The sequence below is a fragment of the Polyergus mexicanus genome, unplaced genomic scaffold (genome assembly GCF_030449975.1).
Source record: "Polyergus mexicanus isolate NDT 795.1 unplaced genomic scaffold, iyPolMexi1.0 SCAF_1, whole genome shotgun sequence".
NCBI classification, from domain to species: Eukaryota; Metazoa; Arthropoda; class Insecta; order Hymenoptera; family Formicidae; genus Polyergus; species Polyergus mexicanus.
This window is the reverse complement of record NW_027223321.1, coordinates 10,648,169-10,672,071: the sequence shown is the minus strand read 5'-3', so window position 1 is coordinate 10,672,071 and position 23,903 is coordinate 10,648,169. Positions and strand designations below refer to the sequence as shown.

The 23,903-nt window shown below is 35.7% G+C and overlaps 1 protein-coding gene across 2 annotated transcripts in view; it reads left to right on the top strand.

Annotated features, from left to right (window-relative positions):
• Positions 1–23,903, top strand: part of LOC138934309 (uncharacterized) — a 50,980-nt gene that overhangs the window by 11,044 nt on the left and 16,033 nt on the right. For both annotated transcript variants that reach the window (XM_070297940.1, XM_070297935.1), the window contains exon 2: positions 21,953–22,055. In XM_070297940.1, coding sequence (XP_070154041.1) covers positions 21,953–22,055 — 103 coding nt within the window. The remainder of the gene's footprint in view (positions 1–21,952; positions 22,056–23,903) is intronic.

The following is a 23,903-nucleotide window of genomic DNA, read 5'->3' as shown; positions in this document are numbered from 1 at the left end:
CCACCCCCCTATTACTATATTATTTTCGGCGAATCTATTTTAATTAAATATGTGCCATCTGTTTACTATGATCAAAAAATTGCTTTGCAAACACGTTTCCGTTTTTGTAGCGGAAAAGCATTAAGAAGATCGCGGAGATTGTAGCACGAAAAATGGATTTCGTAAATTTTTCGAGATTCGTGTTTCGTCATCTCGCGATGGGATTATAAGCGAAGCGATCGGCGATCTATAATGGATATCACCAGACGCTATGGATCACTAGTTAGAGTCTTTCGAGCGTGTCCTATGCCTGTCCAGTGAAAGTAGATGCACTCCAGTGGAGCCGTCGTTGCCGCAGCTGCTTCCGTTAGCTGCAGTTATTGCTCCCGCTGCCGATGTGGCCGATTAAGAACGAGCGATACAGAATAAACGGTAATCCCTTCTTATCGATAGTGATGACCAATAAATTGCTCGACAATAGCGAAGCGTTTTTCTGAGGAAGCAGATTATCGACGATTCGGATTAAACGCGACTCCGGTGTTCCGATGTTGCTATTTCGATCGCTATTGTTTCTAGGGATTCTCGAAGCGGAGGATCGAATCGATTTCACGAGTCGAGAATTAATTTTTGTTCTGTAGCTATTGAGGGTCATTAATTCACAAAGAATCGTAGTTTTGACTGTAGAGCGCCAAGAATTAGTTTTATATAATTTTGCGGTAATCTTATCGTAGCAGAGAATTGTATCAAGATGTTTGGTCTGTGTGATTGTATCGATTGCAGAGCGTTAAAATAGAACTGTCGTAAAACGATACATAGCAACGATAACAACATCATGAACAAATGCTTTTTGCAATAAAGCGCCGATATAATCTGCGGGGAAGATCAAACGATTGTATTTTATTCCCCTTTTGCGATGTTGCAGAAATGCAAAGTAAATAATAAAATAAAATGATATGAAATCTTTTTATGTATGAATTGTATACTTCTTCACGTGTCCTCGATTTACCAGGATATTTCCCATCCATTAAAAAAAAAAAAACGGAATTTGTATAGATATTATATAAATACAATAAAAATTATTTAGGCACTTATAAAAATCAAAAAACTTGTATCGCTTTAAAACATCATATTTAAGATTCGATCAAAATTTCGTGATACTCGATTGAAAGTTTGCAAAATCATTGTATTGGCATAATTTTGCGGTTAAAGTCGATCAAAATACAAATCAGCTGGTTTGAGATTTATCGAGCAGTTTGTCTTTTAAATTTGTTGTCGCTATGACGTCATACAAAATTGCGATATCCCTCCGATTTTGTCCTTAGAACGCCGTGTGTGGGATTAAAATTATCGAGGTCGAGGTATCGGATGTTGCCCGCACGGGTCGCTTAGCACGGACAGAAATGTACACGGTGTCCGATTAAAAGGAAAAAGGGACGGTTTATCGTAGCGTTGCATGCAGTTTCGTGGTGCGCATCGGCGCCCACATTTTCTCAGGGAGGTGCACCTGTCGTAGATAAGGAGCCTATCGCGACAGGTTGTAAATGCGGGGCTTGTTGTAGCGGGCAATACTGGCGCTTCTTTTTCGGAGCCTTTGCTCATCCCGAGCAAACTTGCAAGAAAATGATACGATAAATAAAGTAGAGAGGGATTTGAGCGATTTGTTATATTTTTTAAATGAAAAGTATAGTTTCGTCAGTAAAAATTAGAGCGTGTTTTAACTTTTAGCGACATATCGATCCGGAAAAGAAATCGCACACGTCATAGGTCATAGGTTCACAGATATGATGACGTAGTTTTTCAGGTAAACATATCTCCTGCGTCAAATTACGATGATATTTCAAACAATATACACTAGTGTTATGCAATGATCTGACTGTCAATAATAGGTTTCTTCTCGTAATCATTATCATGAAAAAAAACAAGATGCTTAAATTGAAGATATGTTTCGTTCGCCAGGAAGCCATAACGGTGGAATGCAACGATGATACGATGTATTACGCGAGATTTCCCCGTAAGGAGTCCTCGATGACAATCGATCCATCACTTACGAGCAACGCAGGAGCGGCGCGCGAGCGTTATTAGACCAAGAAGAAGATCGCGCAAGCTCGTCGACGTCGACGAGGTGGTTTGATAACGACGACGCGGATTGCCATGGTTTCGAAATAACGCGATGATGTCGGGGTACGGGAGGGCGGAGAGGTAAAGAGGAGAGCAAAGGGGGGCGAAGTCGGAGTGTTGCGAAGAAACGTGGGGGCGTTAATGCCAAGTTGGGGACCGAATTACAGGGCACGCGGATGAAATGCCGGCGCGCGTTACGACGAAGCCGGGGCAGCGCCGACGATGAAATCGGAAGTCGCTGCCGTGCCGGGGTATTTATCGACCCCGTTGCCATGCCAGCCCCACGTGTACACAAGACCCACCACCACCACCACCATCATCCGGCTGTCATTATGGATCACGGTAGTCCGGCCGTGCACACGTGCACGCGTCCGCGTGCACCCATCGCTACCAACACTATCGACGCGCACACCTGCGTGCGCGACCCGCGACCCGCGTGCGTGCGTGCGTGCGTGCGTGCGTGCGTGCACGCGCGAAATCAGATTGTCTCAGGCATTACCTGAGGTAAGAAAAGTGGCGATTAATCGCGTCGGAAAGGCCGCGGTCGCCACTTTTCCGGGATAGTTCGCATGCGATTCGCTGAGCTATCAGTTCGCTCGTTCCAAATCGTTATTCGAAGATTCCACAAGAACCGCCAATATTTTTCCATGTTTTTATTACTAATATAATATAAAGAAAACGTATTAAATTGGAAAGCAAACTTTTAGACGTTGAGAAAGATTATAAATTATTAATAAGTAGCAGCAACTATATATTTCTATTATAATCTTTAATTAAAATAAATTTCATCTTACACACATATACATATTCACACAACTCTTAATTGATTAAATATGCTATCTATTAATTAATTAAATACACTTTGTTATATTAATTACATAATATATAATTTCATGTTTATAACTATAAGTATAAGAGAAGAATAAGAATTTCTATATGAAAAATTATAGAAAGGAATGCGTTAGCAATTGACAGCGATCGATTTTATTGGTTCCAAAGTGATCGCATTAATGCTATACGACCTCGGATAGGCGGTATCCGGAAATGGGAAATGACGTCAGTAGGTAGAATCGGTGTTACAGCGGAGGTAATTTGAATCGACGAGCAAACGAGAGAAGAATGACAACGAGTGAGAGATACAGCAAATGGCGGGGGTGTAGTGGAACAATGCCTATTCAAAGATTCGAACTAATCGCTATTGCAGTGACGTAGTCAGAAATTAACGTTGAGGCTCACCGAGATATTTTAAGATTTTAATATTATAGTAAATTAAATTATATAGAATATAATTGGACATTTACATTTTTTTATTTATTATTACACACAAATATAGTAGATAGAGAGAGAGACGAATTAATTAATATGAGATTTTATATAGTCGGGGATGTATTCGTTTTATTTCTCATTTACATATGTTACAGATACTTAAAGGTGCAAATGAAGTCTTGAATTCCCACAATTTTCTCTTTTTCTTCTTATTTCGTAGTTTTACGTTCTGACATCGATATATCTGCTCGAAGCTATTGTGGTAATGTTATTTATTCGATTTTTTTTTTTTGCTAGCGGGATAAAAATCAAAGGCGTCATTGTTTTTTAGCTCATCTAACGCGCCCCTTGTTTTGTTTTTTACAGTATAAAGAAGAGATTGTTTTTTTCTGCGCAAATATTGTTTTTAATATCATACATCTGCCGCATCACACTTTAATTCTATTTCTCAAACTATAGCGAACTTTGTTTTGAAAACACGCGTTTGTGACAGTAATGATATTATATTAGATGGCAATGGAAGATGGAACGTTGCGAAGATTAATGTTAATTGACGGATTAGCACCGATGCCGGTGTGGCTGATGAGATCTATATGATACCATCGAGAGGATTGAACGCGAATTTAATACCTGCGATATGTGTTCAATTTAATCATTGCAGGAATATATGTATCTCTCAATTTTTAACTTAAAAAAATTCTAAATCTGTGTATCCCAATTTGTTTCCAGATTAGTAGAAAGTGAAAAAAGCAGAATAATATTGTGAAATATTACGAAAAGTATTGCGACAGGCGTTTATGTTCACCGAGAGTTTTCGTTAGATGTGTTTTGCGCTGTAATTTATCGCGCGTAAATTTATCAAAGTTCTTGAGATCGTACGCGAAAGTTCGATTAGCTCGACATAACGTATCTTTTTACATTAATGGGAACGTGATTACATCCAGCGTGGTTTTAAATTATTTTCCTTATGATACTGAATATTTGTTGTAAATGCGAAAGTGGAAAGATTATATTTACTTGCTATAGCAAGGGCGCGAAGAACGAGATGGATATAAAACGAGGGGTCGAGTCACGTGGAGCAGGTGGGTCCATTCGCACCTGATGCTTGCGCCGTTTCCGCCCAGTTGTATTCCAACCGTAAATTTACGATTCCGCTTATCCGAGGCGTGACCGACCGCTTGAAGTATATCCATTTGTAAAACCAACATACTTCAATCGCAATTATACGTAATTATTATAATTATATGCCGCAAATTGCTCGAGTTACGTTAGATAATAAAGATAGAATTTAACGACGGTTGATGTTGTTGCCAAGTGCAACTAAATCATAAATCAGCTGCTTGACTCGTGTAAAATATCAAAATGTATATTCTTTGCAATGTTAAAGTCTTAAAATGTATGATTAAACCTGAATTGCGTTTTGTTATCAAACGCATATATTTTTGGTTTTATCGTAAAAAGGTTTTCGGAAATTTTATTCTTTTTTTTTAAATTTTATTTCTCTGAAGCGAGAAAAAAATGCAGTAAGATTTTTGTTTGCAAAGGTGAGCACGAATCCAAGGATCGATATCACGAATTAAAAGATGCATGTCTCTGACCGATTCGCCGGCTCGAATCACGAAAGAGCTCGGAATTGCACGAAGGAGACGTATATTACGTATAGTTCGACGAGCGTAATCGCAAGCGCCGTCGCAGGAAATGTTTCGGATGTCGTGCTCGGCGTAGCCGCTAACCCGTCCGCGGAATTATTAATCATCCTCTGGCGTGCATTACGATATCGCCGTTCCATTGTTCGTCCGAGCGAATGACGGAAGCGAGGGAAATGCACGAGTGTATGGTACTGGAGAGATGCGAGAAAGAGAGAGGTTCTCCTCTAATGTAAGAGGATGATGAAAATGTACGAAGAGAAATTACACGAAGTATTATAAAGCGTACGAAGAAATCGTTGAATAGCAACAATTGTAAGATTCTATGAAAAAAAGACGATTCGCGAGAAAGAAGAACTATAAGAGGGCGAAGCGAGATCTGAATGAAGTAAGCGCGCACGCGGCCGTGCTTCCGGAAGGTTTCTCCTCCTCTGTCGTTGTCCATTCTCTTTCATCTCCCCTCTTCCATTCGCGCAACTATTCCTTTCTCTTCTTGTTTTATTCGTATTAAACCGCGTGCGTCTTATGCGTGCGTGCACTTTGATAAATCGTGATTTTGCTATCCTATGCTGAGTTGCGTTTGTTAAAGCTGCGATTAAAACTAATATCACATAATACGAGAGAATCACGGAAAGAGGGAGAGAAAAATTCTGTATTTTTTTTTTCTATGCATAATATCATATAAGATACGTCAGACATTTTTTTCTTGGCTTGTGAATACCAGAGATGGAAATAAATAAGAGAATTTCATTCTCTTTTTAATTATAATTTTTTTAATTTAACAAAATTTAACAAACTTTATAATTTAACAAAATTTTCATATATGAAATTTTCTCGTTAAAAAAGATGTTTAATGTCAAAATTAAATCGCCGAAAAAAATAAACTTTTAGCAAATTTTAATTAAAAAATATTGACTTAAATTAATATTTTAAATTACAAATTATTAAAAAAATATTTACATTTATAGAGAAAAAAAACACACATTTATAATAACGTTAACATAAACATTCTAACTAGTAATATAACGTATACAATGTAGCACATGTAAAGACAATGCTTATGTTTTATTTCACTTATTTGTATGCGAAAAATGATTAATAGCCAGAAATAAAACACACATCACACGCGATTAATATTTGGTTATAAATGGGCTTATTTTCACGCATACATGGCCGCCTTAATACATGCGAATAAATGCATGAGGGATAGCAGCGCGCGAGCGAGGGGTCGGCCTACGAATCGATATGCCTTTGCCAAGAAAACGTCACGAAAAAGTCCATCAATCATTGCGTACACAGGCGTAATCTGGATGGTAATATATATACAGCCCGTACACGTATACGGATATTCGATACAAGGCGCAGAGCGTGGCAATTTATTTTATACTCGATACAACGGAAATCAATGACGAAGTTAATCACGCCGGGTGACGACAAAATATTATTTTCAACAATATTTTTGATTTCAATGAGATGATCATATATAATAATTAATAATCAGAAATGTTCTTATTATAAATACAGCGCGACATATATCTGGAAAATGTCATAGGTAAAAAATTTTTTTTTACCAGTTTATTTAATTATACAAAAATAAATTAACAGGAGATGTATATAATTATAATAAAAAATAACATTGTGAAAAAGATCTGATAAGATTTCTTTTGAGGAAAAGTCATTTTGGAATTTAATAGAAGAATTCAACGGAGAATATTGTCTTGCTATCGTTAAATACATTTTGTCGAGCGTCATAATTAATGCAGCGAAATAAGTTTTTAAATTAATTACGAGAATATAATTTACATTAGCCTCACGATGCGTGACGTAAACACGACATATTACAAAATCTCTAGATATTAATGAAAAGAAGAAGGATAAAACCAAAGTGTCGGAGAGCTTACAAGCTCGTACGCACGCCACCCGTCCAATAAACGGATGAGTAAAAAGAGCTTATCGTGTTTCCAGGAACATTTTGTTCGATCGATACAGCCTACTATTATATACTGCCGGTGGATAGGCCGTGTTATTACGCTCGTCTATCTCTCTTTGTTGCATACATGTATAATCTATGCGTTTATGTTATACATAGTGCGATATAATAATGTTTATTTTATCATTGTAATCCATTTTGGCAGAAGAAACATTTTCACCCTTTTCTATCGTGTCGCGACAATGACTTTTATTCCACATTTTTCGATAAATTAATAATACCATCTTGTATGAAATATTTTCTCTAGCAAGAAAATATATGAGAAATATTTTCAAAATAAATGAGAATATATAATAGTAAATTATTCATGTTTAATATTTTGCGTGTATTGATATATAATAAATCTATGATATATCAAGGGTTTAATGATTTCAAAATATAATTAGAGCATGTCTTCGTCAATTAAAATTTTTTTCTTCCTACGAAACTATATATGTGGCATAGAATCGCATACGTTACTAACGGAAAGACGATTGATCTACGTTAGTTTCCCCGGTCAACGTTAATTTGTAATCTAGGACAAGTTGACGATAAAGGGGCGGTAAGTCGTAGTGGCGCCGGACATTGCTCGGAAAGAATACCCCTGCCACATTATTGCCACATAATTCTTCCACTACTAACAAATTTAAAAAAAATTAACACAAACGCTAGGATGATGAATCGATCCATTTAATATATACAGATGTACAAGGCGTTGTTCAAAACATTCCTGGGAACCAAATCCGGCTCTACTGCCTCGTTTATTTTGTCTTTATGACAGAAGGTTAAGAAAGTTTCAGGAGATATATTGCAATAAAAGTCGCGCCTAATCTTTCATCTGGTTTGTTAGATTGGTTTCATCACGTTAGTATTATACTTCATCTTTATTTATCAATTATATGTTCTATATTTATATTATGTAAGATAGATGCTCTATACCTTCAATTTTTTAAGAAGCTACATTTAATTTTAATTAAAAGTTTTTATGTTGGATCTTTTAATTGTGATTTAATTATGAATAAATTATTGACAAATTTCATAAATTCGATTTACAGCGATAAATTACATAATAACGAGAAGATATATAATTTTCTTTATTACAATTTTATTGAAAATCTTTTAACACAATAAAATTTAAAATTTTCTGGTTTATAATCAGAGTAACGCACGCACGTGTGTTATAAGTTTTTCTGGCCTTCGGCCCTCGATATTATAGGCGGGATCTAGGAAGGGGATCGCAACTCAGATCTTAAAGCTTATTTTGTAACCAAAGTTGAATCATGATTATTATTAACATATCGTGGACTATAATCAAAATAATCGATACGGAAGACACTTTAGACACGAAGTTTCCTAAGAATCTGTTCAACGCTCTCGTTTCGTTCCCGGCCTCTCGGTGGTAGAAACCACCGCCTAAACCAACCGCTGTAGAAGCTAACTCCTGTTCCTACGTATACGAGTAAACTATTGATCCGTGAGTAGTCACGCGATTCTGTCGTAGAACGCCACTCAAGCCTTTCCTGCGCCTTTTTTTCCCTTATACTTTTTCTCTATCCCTGGACGTCCATTAGAAATTTTTATGTTTCGGGCGTTCTTATAACGCCTACTTCTTTCTTCGTCCTTGAAAAAAATCGCTGTCGCATAAATTTTCGATTCTCTGATATCAGATCTTTATACATAATGATCAGTATTTGTCTTTTCAATGTTTTATAAATTTTGCTACTAGGCTACTGATCGATAAAAGAGACATAAATTGATAAGTTAAATAAAATTAATACGCGCAGGCTCTTAATTATGCAAATGTTATTTCAGCGATATAAAGCTTAACGCTTAGAGATGTCAGTCGCAAAATCGTCCGATCGGTTATCCAATTAAGTCTCTGAAACGAGAAGAGCCGAGGTGTGGACAGGACGCAATATATCGGACCAATAACCTTACCCTTTTATTTCATTCACCGTACCATCTCTCCCTTCCTCGCGGAGAGTGTCACGGGGCCTCGCCCGACAAACACCACTACCATCATTGGCGAACGACCACCTTCGCCGACTCCGCCGACTTCACCAACGCCATCATCACCTTCTCGTCCTACCTCCACCCTTAACTCACCCCATTTCCCTCGCTTTATCACCTGCCATCACCGGCCAACTCGCGCAATATACAATACCTACCTACCTACGGCGGCGCGCCTCGGTTAGGTCTTATCGGTAATGGTCCTATTTTTGGAATCTCCGCCCATTCTTTGCGTGACCCACCTCCGCGAGGGCCCCCCTCGCGGTTTACAACCCCTCGAACGAGGGGTTCAGCCGGATTCTCGTGAGTGGTGGCGCGTGAGTGGAGGCACCGCGGGATGTCCTTTTTCATGAATTGGAAGGGCACCCGACATACGATCGTTGGAAGAAGTTCACGTGGCAATAATGCTTTATATAAGTTCTCTAGATTTCGTATTGTTATCCGACATTGTGGAAGATATGTCGGCACTGAAGGAAATAGCAATGGATGTCAAATTATAATATATACTTGACGATTCTTTTTTATCCTTTAGGAAATATTGGAAAAGAACCCGGATGCTTGGTCTCCACGGTTTCCCTGAAAGGAAAAGAGATTTGAATTAGCGTTACTTTGAGGCGCGGAGGGTTGGTTGGCGTGACTCGGTTCACGGATCGATAAACAGACCGGAGGTTCCCGACTAACCAGTCTCGGGTCACGAGAATATTATTAAGCGTGCCGGTGCTTTTCCGACGACGAGCCGACGATTTTTATCAGTAATTTCGTTTTCATATCTCAAGAAAACTGTTGAAACTCGTTGTTTCAAGCTGTATTCGCGAATGCATTTCGCTCTAATCGTTGCACGGTCTCGACAGTACTTATGATAATACGACATTGTTATAATCTATTACTGTGCTTTTATCAATATCCAGAAATTGATATTGAAGAAAGAAATAGAATTGATGAAAATAAAAAGGAGAATTATAAAAAATATTTTCACTTTTGCTTCGGAACACACACACAATCAGAAGAATAGAAAATATATTTTTTCAACTTAATTAAATCTTCCATAGCACAGAATTAAAAAAATTTATTAAAAATTATTATAAATTAGTTTCCATAAAGTTTAGCAAAATTTTAAATAATTTTATCCTCTTACATCTTGCATCTTTTTTCTTACAATGCTATAGCGAGTTTCAATTCGTTTCTTGCATTAATGGCACTTTCAATATTAGTTGCGTTCTGAATAACAATTCTCCGATCGTGAATGTTACGCGTAGAGGAAGTAAAAACTAGGGGAGGCTTGATCATTTTGGTCGCAAGGAAAGTAGGGACGAGGTGAAAATATGTATACCGCATAGGCGCCATATGTCGTACGGTCATTCATGTCCACGTATGTCCCACGTAACTTTTTCTACGTATGCGCTACACGTGGACATTCATGTCGGGCATTCGAATAGGGCGCTGGTCTACGTACGTGAACCATCTAGTATCTTCTGATCGACTATAAGCGCCAAGCCGTTTCGAGACGAGGTTACTTGTAAGATAGATATTAAGAGAGCTATCTCTCTGCCTGGTGCTGGTAAAATGTCCATTAAATTGGAAAAATTGCACTTCTAACGAGTAAAGTGCCCCCACTAAGCTTAGCAAAACTAACAAGGAGATATACAAAATGTCTGACTATTTATATCTTTCATTGAACTGCTTGTTGTGTGTATGTGTATAATATCTTATGTGCTTATATACTTAATAAATTTATTTAAAATTTCTTTTTCGTAAACTTAATAAAAGAAAAATAATATAGGAATATTATTTAATTTAGGCCAATTTTGTGAATTTAAAGAATTGATTGTTTCCTTAATTATGTAAGATTTTAAGATAATGAGAGCGTAAATAATACAATGCAAAATAAAATATTTAAAAAATTATCTAATATAAAGATAATGTTTGGAAATGATAAAACTTGATTCGGATAAATTATTTTATTATCATACGCGGAAAGAATAAGATAGCGAGAAGAAGTAAAAAGAGGATCGACAAAAGGATGGAACCAGTTACCATATTATAGTTGACTTTGTACTTCGACGAATTTTCCACTACGTTGTTCTAGCGAAATTAGAAATGTTTCTAAGATCGAATAATCTTCTTGTTGACTTATGGATGCATTTCTACCAGCGAGGAAAAGGGCTTAATGACGAAGAGATCGATACGCGACGCTCATTTACCTCTACCCTAAAGGGGCAAATGATGGCAATAACCAGCGCGAAAGCTCTTTTATTCAGCGAGGCATTGTTTCAATTCTCCATATATATGTATACGAGTAAACTTTACGTTTTCTATTAAAACTATATATATATATATATTAAAATCTATTACTTCCTTATAGAGGAAGTTTTGTTTTTGTGATAAAATTTTGTTTTCAGTTTTCTATGCCAATGTGTTTAGAATATTCCAAATCGTTGAAAAATCATATTTTTTTAAATTGTCTGTATGTATGTATATATGTACGGAATGTACATTGTACAACTTCTCTAACTTTTGCAAATTTTTAGATATTGGGTTAAATTTTTTTACATGAATAAAGTATCATTAAAGAATGGTATTGAATTTGTTGAGGATCGGTGAATGGGTTTATTTTTTATAAAGTTTTGAATTTTTTGAGAAATGTTCGTACACGCTCCAACTTTTGCAAATTTTTAGATATCTTTCTCTATAAGGAAGCCAGAATTGAAAAACTCGCTTGCTTTAAGGAGCTTAAGCTTTGTGAGCAAAATAAGATGATAAGGAAGCAATGTGCAAGTTTCTAATTTGCACAATTTTCATTTTGTTTTCTCTTTTAATGAGGAAATATGTATTTATTGTACTATAAGATCGCGATCTTTTGTAATTGCCACTATAATTGATGTTTCAAATGTCTGTGAATTCAGTTTCATGAGTTTTTCAACGAAGTATCCCTTTATCGCGACTACCAGAGCAGCACCAGTAGTAAATTGCAACTTACGCTTCATAATATCCCGGAACTATTAATCTTTCTTTCAATTACTAATTATCATGAACTATCGCAATGTATAATGTATAACGTCTTGTATAATGTTATGTTTACAATTTTGTTGGAATGCGGACATTTTTCAATTTATCGATGTAGCCATATCTTCATTGACGATCGAAATACACTGCTTTTTTGCTTTTCCTATGAAGTGAAATTAACGCGGTTACGGTCTTTGTTATATTTCCAGGAAAAGAAACGTACGATCGAATTTATTTGTTCGCAATGCGGTCAAGTCGTAAAAAATAATAAAAGCAAGTATAGAATTTGCATCTCGAATCGGACTTTAGAAGTTTGCAGATTGTCACGCAATAAATCATCTTTCATCTTGGCATATTGATTACGCGCCTTCAATAACTATATTAATAAGATAACTATTATAATTAAATCGATAAATTAATCCAACAAGCACATATCTCTCTCTGCATTCTTTATTTTTAATGTTTATAAATATGCAAGACGTGTGTTGTCATTGAAAACATGCTTGTTATCGCAAATATATAAGTTTAAGTATTTATTGAAAGATAGTATTGTTCACTCTTTCATTTTAGAAAATCCCTCACAATGTACATTGTCTGTTGTTGGTAAAAAATTTCTTTGCTGTTTTTTTGCAGACATAATATAATATTAGCATCATGAATCAATTAGGCAGATATGTATATAAATGTCAAAAAATAACTTCCCCCCTTTTTAAAAATAATTTATATACCCATTCAATTGCAATTTGGCAAAAAAGGGATAAATCTGTTGTTACTATAGACGATGAAAGAAAACTCCATCTGCAATGCGGTCGAAGGAGATTTGCGAAATTATGCCTGACCAATCGACAATTTTTTTGCAGCGGTTTATTTTAAAAGTCACGCGATACAACGTCGTGATTCTCGCGCTTACAAAAGACTCTTGCGGTTTAATTCAATGGCCGGTACGATATCCGTCACTTCCCAAAATTATTCCATACATATATATTTATGTAATATCGAGAAAATATTAAATAGTTGAAGAAAAGATGTTTTAAAAAAACATCGCGCACAACCAATAATATTATTATAAAAAAAATATACATTTATAATTTTCTATATGCATATATATTTAATATATTAGAGCGATTTAAAAGATTATTAAAATAAGATTTCCTCTTTTCCGTATTTTTTAAACATGCACATATTTTTTAAACATACACAAGTGAATAAAATGTTATTTATAAAAACATCTTCCTTCCTGCTTCATCCAAGATTTTTATTTTTGATACTTATAATCTTTTTACGACTTCTTCAGACAAGTCATGAGAACGAACAACAACTGCATGGCTTGTCTCTTCAGTATACGATCAATCACACGATGGTCGTTGAATTTTATATCGTTTTCATTAAATACGCAGAAGTATACTAAAGCTCTAGATTTTCGATCGTGCGTCGAAATCGAATCGGCAGTCGAAGTACGCCGAGTCTAGCACGGTGAAGACATGGACGTCGTCGACGGAGCTTGCTTTGGTGGCTGGTAGCCGCAGTGCTGGCGCAGCGCCCTGACCTCAAAATACCGGCACGGATCGATAGAAAACTTCCTTCCTACGCTTTGCGCCATGTTGGCCGTGCAGACTTAGAAACTTCACGGGTAGGACGACGGAGGTGCAAGAAGATGAATATTGTGAGGTGAAACTTGAGACTTTAGTACTCAGCGGATGAAAATTAATCAAAATTCACTTCGCACACTTGCGTACACATTATTAATTTTTAAATCACCATTAGCGCATATAATCCTGCGACGCACAAACGATTACGAGTCATTCCTCATTTCATCCTTGCTTGTTAATCGTTGAAAACATGAAAAAGATATGTATTAATAAATTTAAAGGTTTTAGATAAAAGAGAATGCATCTTGTTAATGATTAATAGTTTTTTTTTTTTCTTTCAATTGCTCTCATTAAGTTTCCTTATATTATAGTATATTTATAGTATATTATTATGCCAAGTCATTCAATTAATTAAGTTGATGAAATTTAATTAGTCTAAAATACTAATGGAACATTAACATCCATTTTGCTTCTTTAACTATTGATTAGATCTTTTATATAACGTCAGTTTTACTTTGTGTATGTAGAATCTGTTGAAATAATGATTCGATCTGACTTGATATTATAGTAATTTGGCGCGAATCGATATTTATTCGGACAAGGTCGCAAAGTTTTTCTCAAGGAGATCATTGACCTCTCTTATCCTGTTTCTCTCTTATTCTTGACACTCTCACGGTCTTTCGATCCTTTCGCGCTCTTTGCCGAAGAGAAACCACGTGCTGCTGGCAAAGACATAATTTTCCATTCTCGCTGTCACATTATGACAGCGTGGTTAGGTGAGGTGTCCGTTATTTAAACGCATGCATGTCGTTTGTATTATACGTGTTTTCTATGTATTCTTTGCGCTAAAAGCTCATGTCTCGGAAAAGACACACAGCGATAACAGCGCATCTCCAGTCGTTTTATTACACAATTCATGCGACAATAAGACGAGACACTCTTATTTACGAGGTGTCGATATTATTTTCTCTTGTAGGATGTTAAAGTGACCGCTGTTTATTTTTTCTAATTTATGTGTGTGAAAAAAAGTTTCTTCTCTCTTATACTCTTAGATCTTATATCATGAATTATACGCATCTTTTTTTATCAAATAAATAAATAATTGCTCAACATATAATTAAGTTCATGAAAGATATCCAAGTTCCTCGAATTGGAACTTAAAATAATTAGACGATGCGTTTATGTATAATGAGAATGGTAATCGCTAGTATTGCAACATTATTGTTTAAGCTATCGTCGTAATATTATTAATATCGTCGTGCGTATAGTGTAAAGTGTAGTATAAATATTATTATTATCAATTCTATGTTACTCGCGCCGGTTGTCTATAACGAATATTATTCCATATCGCTAAGGATGTTTTCGCGCGCAAACTCGCTCCTGCGAAATACATACAATACCGTCGATCGATATTTCTTCATGTCCGTACAGAACATACGACAGGCGAGCGGTGACAACGACGAAATATGCTCGTTTTATTAAGGCATGTGTGCGGCCGTGAGGTACGACTTCCTCTTGGTTTACGAGGTGTCGATACCGCGTCCAGTGTAAACGCATATAAAGCGGGTTTACTTTGCTCGCACACACAAACACACAAGTGTACACGTACGGTCCTTATACGATCGAAGAGGCGTGCAGACACCAAAGTGGAAAAAGTAAGATATATAGAAGGACGAAGACTTATCGCTCGCTTATTGCGCGGCGGAACTTTACGACACGATGCGATGGCGCTTGCAGATTTCGTCTTTTCTGGCTCTTATAATTGTTGCTCATATTGCGTTATTCTGGATTAGGATAGTTTGAATATATCGATAGGATTTTTCTTCAATAAAAAGTTTAATTGTACGTGGGCATTGTTTTCGTTCTCGTAAAAATAAATGTTGCAATATCTAAGTTTATCAAATTGCAATTTCTTGCAAGAGTTGAAACAATCTAAGAATATATCTAAGAAATATCGAAAGTGACTTGTGCAAATAACTGTATTTATTTAGTACACCAAGTATATATTTATTAAGTATTTATTTATTTAGACATTATACATCAAGACATCTTGGTGTATTACTGGAAAAAAATTGAACTATATAAATATATATATAATAAATAATACAAATATTAAATAAATAATATCGAATAATATACTCTCTCTTTCTGAAGCATCAAAAAAAATTTTTACAAAACACATTTAATATATGTATATGGATTTTAAAATATTCGGTCAATCTAAGACAGTATACGCACGTTTTGTATATGTATATAAAATAATTTTGGAAAATATATTAATTGGAAAAAAAGTCAGTTTAATGCGACGCTATTAATCTTCAAAATCCATCGTTAAATGGACGATTAAATATTTTGCATATAACATTTATCTTTTACTTGAGCGAGTATTATGGTATGTGTTGTTGGCATTTTAACGAATTATCAACGGTTACCCTTTCGCATTATTTGATCGGGGCTGCTTGTGGCCGCTATAAGGGTTCGTTGACATTTAAATGACAGAAGATACCACGGCCGGTGCGAAACGACATGTCATCTGTTATTATCGTGCATGTTCTAGTACAAATTTTAATATTAATTCTCCTGTGTCCTTGTTTCCACTCTTCTCTTACTTTTCCTCGCTACTTACGTTTTTTTTTTTTTTTTTACATAAAAAGAAAGTACATCTTTTTTCGAGTTGCCTTATATATGCAGAATTTATGTAACGTTGCCGCATGTGACTAGCATAAATTTAAATTTCAGATCCTTCATTCCACTTTTTGCATAGGTTGGTTTAGATTCTAACGAAACTTTCTCTTAAATCTCTCTCAATATGTATATAGAATACTTGCCCCATCCTCTTTTCATATTGTATTTTTCCATCTCTCTCGTTGTGGAATTCGTATACAAAGATCAAATAACCAAGATACAAGAATCTCGTGCCCACAAATATTTGCCATTGAGTAATGTTGGTTTAATGCACATCTCGGCATTTTTCCTTTCTCTTTTTCACTCTCTCGCTCCTTGCAAAGTACAGTAGTATGATAATGAACCACTCATACGCAGGATATAAATGATTTTATTTTTTTTTAATATCCGCATTAAACATAATATATCTCACGCAAAAGGGCGAAGGATTTTTATGAGTGATGAACTAAGTCGTTAATAGATATTAATATAAAAAAATATGCTTAATTAATGGACGACGTATTTAAATACAAATATGAATAATAATGTTGAGATTTTATATTTACCGCATTAGTCGCTCGTAGAGAATTATTTGAATATTATATTTTGATTAAAAAATGCACCGTATTAGGGATATAAAATCTAAAGGAGATATTTTTACTTATCTTTTTCACTCCGTAATTATAACACAATTGCGTGATACAGTGTACTAAGCGAGATTTCATTATAAATACGTTAAGTTAAAACGTATACCCGTTCCCTGCGGTACTGATAAAGTATTAATAACGCCGATATCTCTTGAGTAGACCAAACTTTTATGGTTGCGGGTCCTCGTGACATTGCTCGCTCCTGACAAAATCAGGATGAAGAGTAGATCGGATCAGGTTAATGCCGAGACGTCTAGGTCAAGGAGTGGTCACTGGTCTCGATCGCTCGTTTATCTCGACAGTTGCGACCTACTTGAAACTACCGGTAATGTTAATGTCGTTATTCTCAGAGCGGTGACATTGGCCGTGCGATGGTCCTCTCTCTTTGTCCTTCTCGTTTCTGGAAATAAAAAATAGATGTCAATTTTTTTTTTTGACGAGACAATCGTTTGCGATCGTGCACATTCGATTGACTATTGGACGATAGAGATCACGCGAAAGATCACACGTTAAAGACCCGTTTTTAAAGCCGAGTGACCCCGTGATCTTTCTCTTATCCGATGGTCAAGTAGACTAGCTTTACTTCCGTTTGCGGATAAATGCGAGAAATGAATTACGAACATCGTACATTTGCATAGTCTCCTTTAACAAAATCAACCGCCTTGCGTGCTAAACGGACTACGTTCGCGCGTTCTTGGAAGCCGGCTCTACGGATCGGCACGCTAATGCAGGCCCTGCAATTGCAAGAAAATATTCCTGTCTGTTACTACTAACCTTCCTGCTTTTTCTTAGAATGCATATATCTAACTCGTGATAAACTTTCGCGCTACGATAAAAAGGCATGCGCGATGTATGTATGCATCATGAGTTCGTCGGTTGTAAAAGATGAATACATTAGAAAATAGAATAAAAAGAATTTATTTTACTGGAATTAAATATAAGAAAGAAGAAATTTTAATATTTTATTAAAATTATGAATCCAATACCTGTTTCTTTTTTTAACGTAGAGATTAAGATAATTATTATAAGATTAATTTCCACCGACTGTTTTTATTCCGTCTATTTTTTTGCTGCAAATACACACGTGCACGAAGGTTTACACGAAATGAAAGCTAATGTCCATCTAGCGATTGCGCGACGTTTACATGCGGCCAAGGGTAAAAGGGCGAGTGTAAAAGGGGGATGATAATCGCAATGCAACGATATGGTTCGTCAAGATCGCCGGTAACGATTAGATACAGGGTCGTAATGTGGTGGCACGTTTAACGTCCACCATACGTTGTTATTACTGCTTATTATTTGTCTATCGTCCGGTAGACGGTGCACTCGCATCGGATATGACAATGACAGGGGGGTGGCATTCGATAGCATTGTTTACACTGGGGAACGCTGCGTGATACTAACGCAGCAACGAAGAACTTTAATTATCATTATTCTTGCAAAAACATTCTCTCCTATCGATTAGAGGATCCGATCTATCGTGCAATTGGATTAGACACTTGGGTTAAATATCGAGCAAAGAGATGCACTTTATATATCTTTTTCGAATGTTTTCTTAATTACTACTAATTGTTAGTTCTCTCATTTAAATGTATAAATTGAACGAGTAGAAGATAAGACGCGACGTAATTTTCTAAAACTCCGATTTTACAGCAAAGGAAATTACATAATATACGTAACGATGACTCGGGAGACGTCGTCGGAGCAGAAATCGAAGCAGGAGAATTTCTTCCCGCGACGCAGCTGATTTTACCAACAGGCCGTACGAGATCGTCGCTCCCTCCTTCGCCATTGCATTAGAATGCTCGCTCGTAGATTAAACAACGCTAATGATCCGTATCGCGATCCCGTTAGAACTGACTCGCCTCCTTCGTCGTCTTCTGCTTCCGCTTCACGCGTGTAGCTGGGAGAACCTTTGCCACGGGAAAGCCCCATACATCGTTTTACAGCTTGTTCCGTTGATAATCAACGAATTTGTCTTGTTTTATATTTTATTTGAGAGAAATTTCGCTCTCTCTTATCAATTAAGGATTTAGTTTATTTAGGAGAATTAAAACAATCAATTTTTTTTTACATTTTTCGAAAGTATAATATCTGAAGAATATATATCTTTCTAATTTTATTGAAAAATTTGCAAAATTGACAGAAATATAAGACTTTGAATAGGATAGCGCGCCGATTTTCAAATAGACGTGCAAAATTTTAAACGCGTTTTTAGAATACCTTTTCGGGGATACTGAGCCTGAATAGAATTTAAAAAATTAATAAATAATATTTTTCTTATTTCGAAGAAATGAATAAATTTCAGCAAAATTGGAATAATTTTAAAATGACACCACTTTGCCATTTTTCAATTCTTTCTAATAAATAAAATTAGGTTCAGTATCTAATAAATATTCTACAAAATGAAACCAGATCGAGTTTGGAAAATCTCTGAGAAAATAGCATTTGGAATCTACTTGAATCACACAAGGGTTCAAGAAAAATGTTTAAAGGTTGAAACAAATCTGATTTAAAAGATCTGAAACAGATCAGAACATTTTTGAAGACTCTGATATTTGATTTTACCAGAAAGAAGATACAAAAGCTACAATATGTATTTATAATTATATGTGAGATATAATAAAATTATGACGAAAATAAATCACATATATTTGCAAAGTAACATGACGGATTTGTTATTAGGATAAGACGCGGAACGGGAATAGCTTAGTAGTCGCTAACGACTAATTATGCACCTAATTGCGCGACGCATTAAAACGCTCGGAGGAAGAAAAAAGAGTAATGATAATAATAATAATGCAATTACGAATTACCCGGAGAAAGCAATTACGTCCGGCGCAATTACAGCGATGCGCTCGTTACGACGTTAACAACCGATGTTGTAACACGATAGATTGCCGCGCGAGTGGAAAACCGTCTTGGAACTTATCAGAGCTTTCCGATCGCGCGGTCTTACGATTAATTACAGATAATTAGTGAATAATTTCGCGGTGAACGAGATAACGGTACAAGGGCATACGCGCCCCGTATCGACCATTGTTCGTGCGTATAAACCCAGATGCATTGTTGCGGTGCATCCTGCTGACTAGTCGATCGTATTGCCTTCTCCCTCCATGACTGATGCATCAATCCATCTCTTCAAATGAAGAAGAAGATGCTGTCCGCTATCAGCGGAAATATCGCGCGATTTATGTACAATACATATGTATACAGAGTGTTCCTAAACATGTGCGAAAATTTCATATACACCAATATCCTATAGTTATCGATTTACAGAGTGTTCAAGCTTTAAAAATAGATAGATTTCAAAAAATATATTATGACTAATAAAAACTAAATTAAATAATAATTATAGGATTTGTTATGGGAATGATTACCTCCAGCCATAATACGTAAATCTGTTCTTCTTTTCATTGATTAGTGAATTCGTTCAAAAATAGACGTATTACGGGTTATTTTGCATAACGCAACAATGCAATTTCTTAGATCTTTAATATTTTCAATTTGAGTAGCATAAATTAAGAATTTAAGATGATCCCCGAGAGAAGAATGCAGGGAATTCAGTTCTGGGGATCAAGGTTACAGTTCTGCTTCTTAAAACTTTAACTCTTTAATATCCTGAATCTTAAAAATCATGCCATTGGTGTATATGAAATTTTCTTCAAGAAATTACTCCAGGAAGTATCCTTCGATTTTTTTCGCATATGTTTAGGCACACCTTGTACAATGTGTTTACCGCTATTTAAACCATATGATTCACGTTGCGGGAAAATTCGCCAGTATCATGTCCAAGATGCATCCTGTTCTTCTCGCGAGTCCGTAGCTCCTGGCTCTTATTGTTTCTTCTTATTGGATCGCGCCGATAATCACTTCGTGATTCGCACGCTCTGACGACGGTGTGAATATTCGCGGTATTCCCGGCGCCGCGGTAATGACCGCGCATCGTACAATAATTGCTTTAAATGCCAACGAGGCGTTTACGCGAAAGTGCTACGTGTGCGTGAAATTAAAGGAAGTATGTAACCTTTTTAATCGAGTCTTACTCTTGGCGGAGATGAGAAGATCAAACTTTGCGAATGCTAATTAATTTAATCTTATGCTATAATCGATTAAATTATTATTATATAATGGTTAACAATAAACTTGATAATAAATCTTGTAAAATCAATACATATGTATTTATTCTAGAACTAGCACTGTCTTGTTTTTAATTACGTTACATTTTTCAATGTAACGAGATTACATGTATTTTTCCCCGCTGTTTGAATTTATAGGATTTTTTACGACAAGTTGATTTGTTTAAGAATATGTTTCGCGAATATTCACGAGCAAAAGTTTTTTCATATTACACGAATCTGCTTTACATTAAAACAACAGTAAGAATCATGGGAAAGAGGGAAAAGGAGGATGACAATCGTCCTTGATGGCTTTAATTATCTTTAGTATCTTTTCGCATAGAAGTTAGATTTGTGTTCACGGCATACTTGCAGACATTTAAGCGTGTTTAGAAGAGTCGTGAGTTTTTCTCCATTGAATTATTCATATTCTTCTGCAGGATATATCAAGCTCGCCTCGTTTCTGTTGGAACACTTTAGTTTCGCTAATGAAACATCTGATTTCGTTTCATTTTTGATATATATCATTTGTATGTTTTATGATACTTATTATTTTACGATACTCCGTTTCATGAGCGGAACTAGAAACGGATTTAATATATCATGGGGAGAAGGAAAACAGCATATTTCTGTTAAACTCATTTTCTGTAACATTGTTATTTTTCTCTAATGTTGGCATTGCGATTAATAATTCACGTGTCATAATTATTATTTTGATTGAAAGAAGAAGCGTTACTAATTAACAGAAGGTTTTATGTTACACTTTCGATATTATATGCGATGATTGCGAAACTGTTCTGATTATTCAAACAGTACATGACTCATATGGTAATATTTTTTTAACCACACTCATTTATAAATATATTATCTTTCGTTATTAGCAAAGAAAAAAAAATCCATTCAAAGCCATGATGCAATTTAACAAATCTTTTTGCGTACACAGGTATCTCGAGGAAATGGGACTGGTTGAACGAGAAGCCGAGATACAAGAATTGAACGCTCCCAGACCCGGAAGGTCGAGAGATCTCTTTGGAGTTCAATTAGAGGTAAGATTCACACGAGCAATTAACTCATTCAGCCGAAATGTATACGAAAGATTATATAAATTTGTGCAATCAAATTAATTCCTATACGTTTGTTAAATACGCGGCGAGGCCTTCAAGATCGGAATAAGATCGATAAAGCGAGCGTAATTTAATACGCGATCTCCGATATCCTTCGACGAAAGCGAGGATACGTACGATCCGGAATTGATTGTCCATTCACCCGACAGCACGCTGGTTGACTTCAATGGTCACTTTTGCCCGCGATCCTAGTGTAGGCCAGTGAGAGGCCCGACCCAGAAAACTCATGTCGGTTCTGATACAACGGCCTGCCATCTGAAACAGAAACAACCAAGGAAAGTTTGTTCGCTGCACTTCCCTCCCTGTCACGGCGATCAATCCGAATTGCATCTTTCTCCGCGCCTCTCGGATCGATGGATCGTATATATTGTAGTAAGAGGAAATTCAGATGTTATCAACATCTGGTTTGGAAAATTATGTTTTCCAATCGTGTTTTTTATCTGTCATCTGTCATCTATCTCTGTTTTCCATCAGTTTTTTATTTGACTAAACTAAATCATTGAATAATTATTCGCTAAAGAGAAATTAATAATTCAGAAATACATATGTATATATGTATCAAGCGACGCGATAGCATCGGTATATTATATTATAGAGAATAGAGAAAGACAATATTAAATGCAGAGAATGAATAGAAAGAAAGAAATAATATTACAAGATTTTTTAAAAGTAAAATTGCAATAATAATAAAAAATTTCGTTGTAATAAGGAAATTGCATTCGAAAATTGATACAAAAAATATATATTATATGTAGGATATTATATAGGAGACAGAAATGGAAAGGCGCGAAACTATAATTATATAGTAATTAATATACTCAGCTGAACGATCATAAACGAATGACGTAATAACTACAGGTTAGAAACAGTCATGCAACGAAATTTCGCAATTTATCGAACAATCGTACTTGCATTGGCGCGGCCACTGTTTTAGCGTAATTTGATTACAGCTGAAAGCGCGATTAGTGTAATTTTCAACGTTTTATAGATATTATCACTAAAAGATTTAATGATTATTAGCTTAATTAATCGATACGCCTACAGCAAATTTATACGCTTCAAAAAGTGCAGAGAGCAAATTTAGAATAATCTCTTTTTTGACGACATTGAACGCCGTTGAACCTTCATTACGTTTCTTACAATTTACACATAGCCGATACTTGTTCGACAGTTCTCGGTGCACGCTGTCAACTTCGCAAAATGACATTTACTCAGAATATCGCGCCATCAAGAGGAAAAAAAGCGGACGCATTTCGCAAGTTTTACATACGTGTGTATCACAACCCGGTTACGGTCCCGTGAATTCAGGATCGTTTTCACTTTTGCGTTAATCGTGAAGAATTATGTATTACAATCGTCGTAAAATCGGAGTTATTCAAAAAACCTGCGTGTTGTTTAATTTTCATATTATATTTTTGTTAAATTTGAAGATTTATTTTTATCATTAGAAGATAGGTTTTCTCTGATTCCCTCGCAAAATCGATTGGCTGACAAATCAAAGTACACTCGTGCAAATTATCTCGTATTATATGGATACAAGTGCCGTATTGCACATATATTGTTTCCATAACGATGTAACAGTATGTTACACGAAGTACATATAATGGAATGAATCATTCATGTGATTGTATGAGAGATATTAAACATCGTATTCATATCGCACTCTGTTTTCTCAATCAGACACTATCCAAGCAGTTTGATTTCGGTAACACCCATAATAAAAATTGAGTGTTTAATGCGTTAATAATACGGTTATAGAAAAAAAGAAGA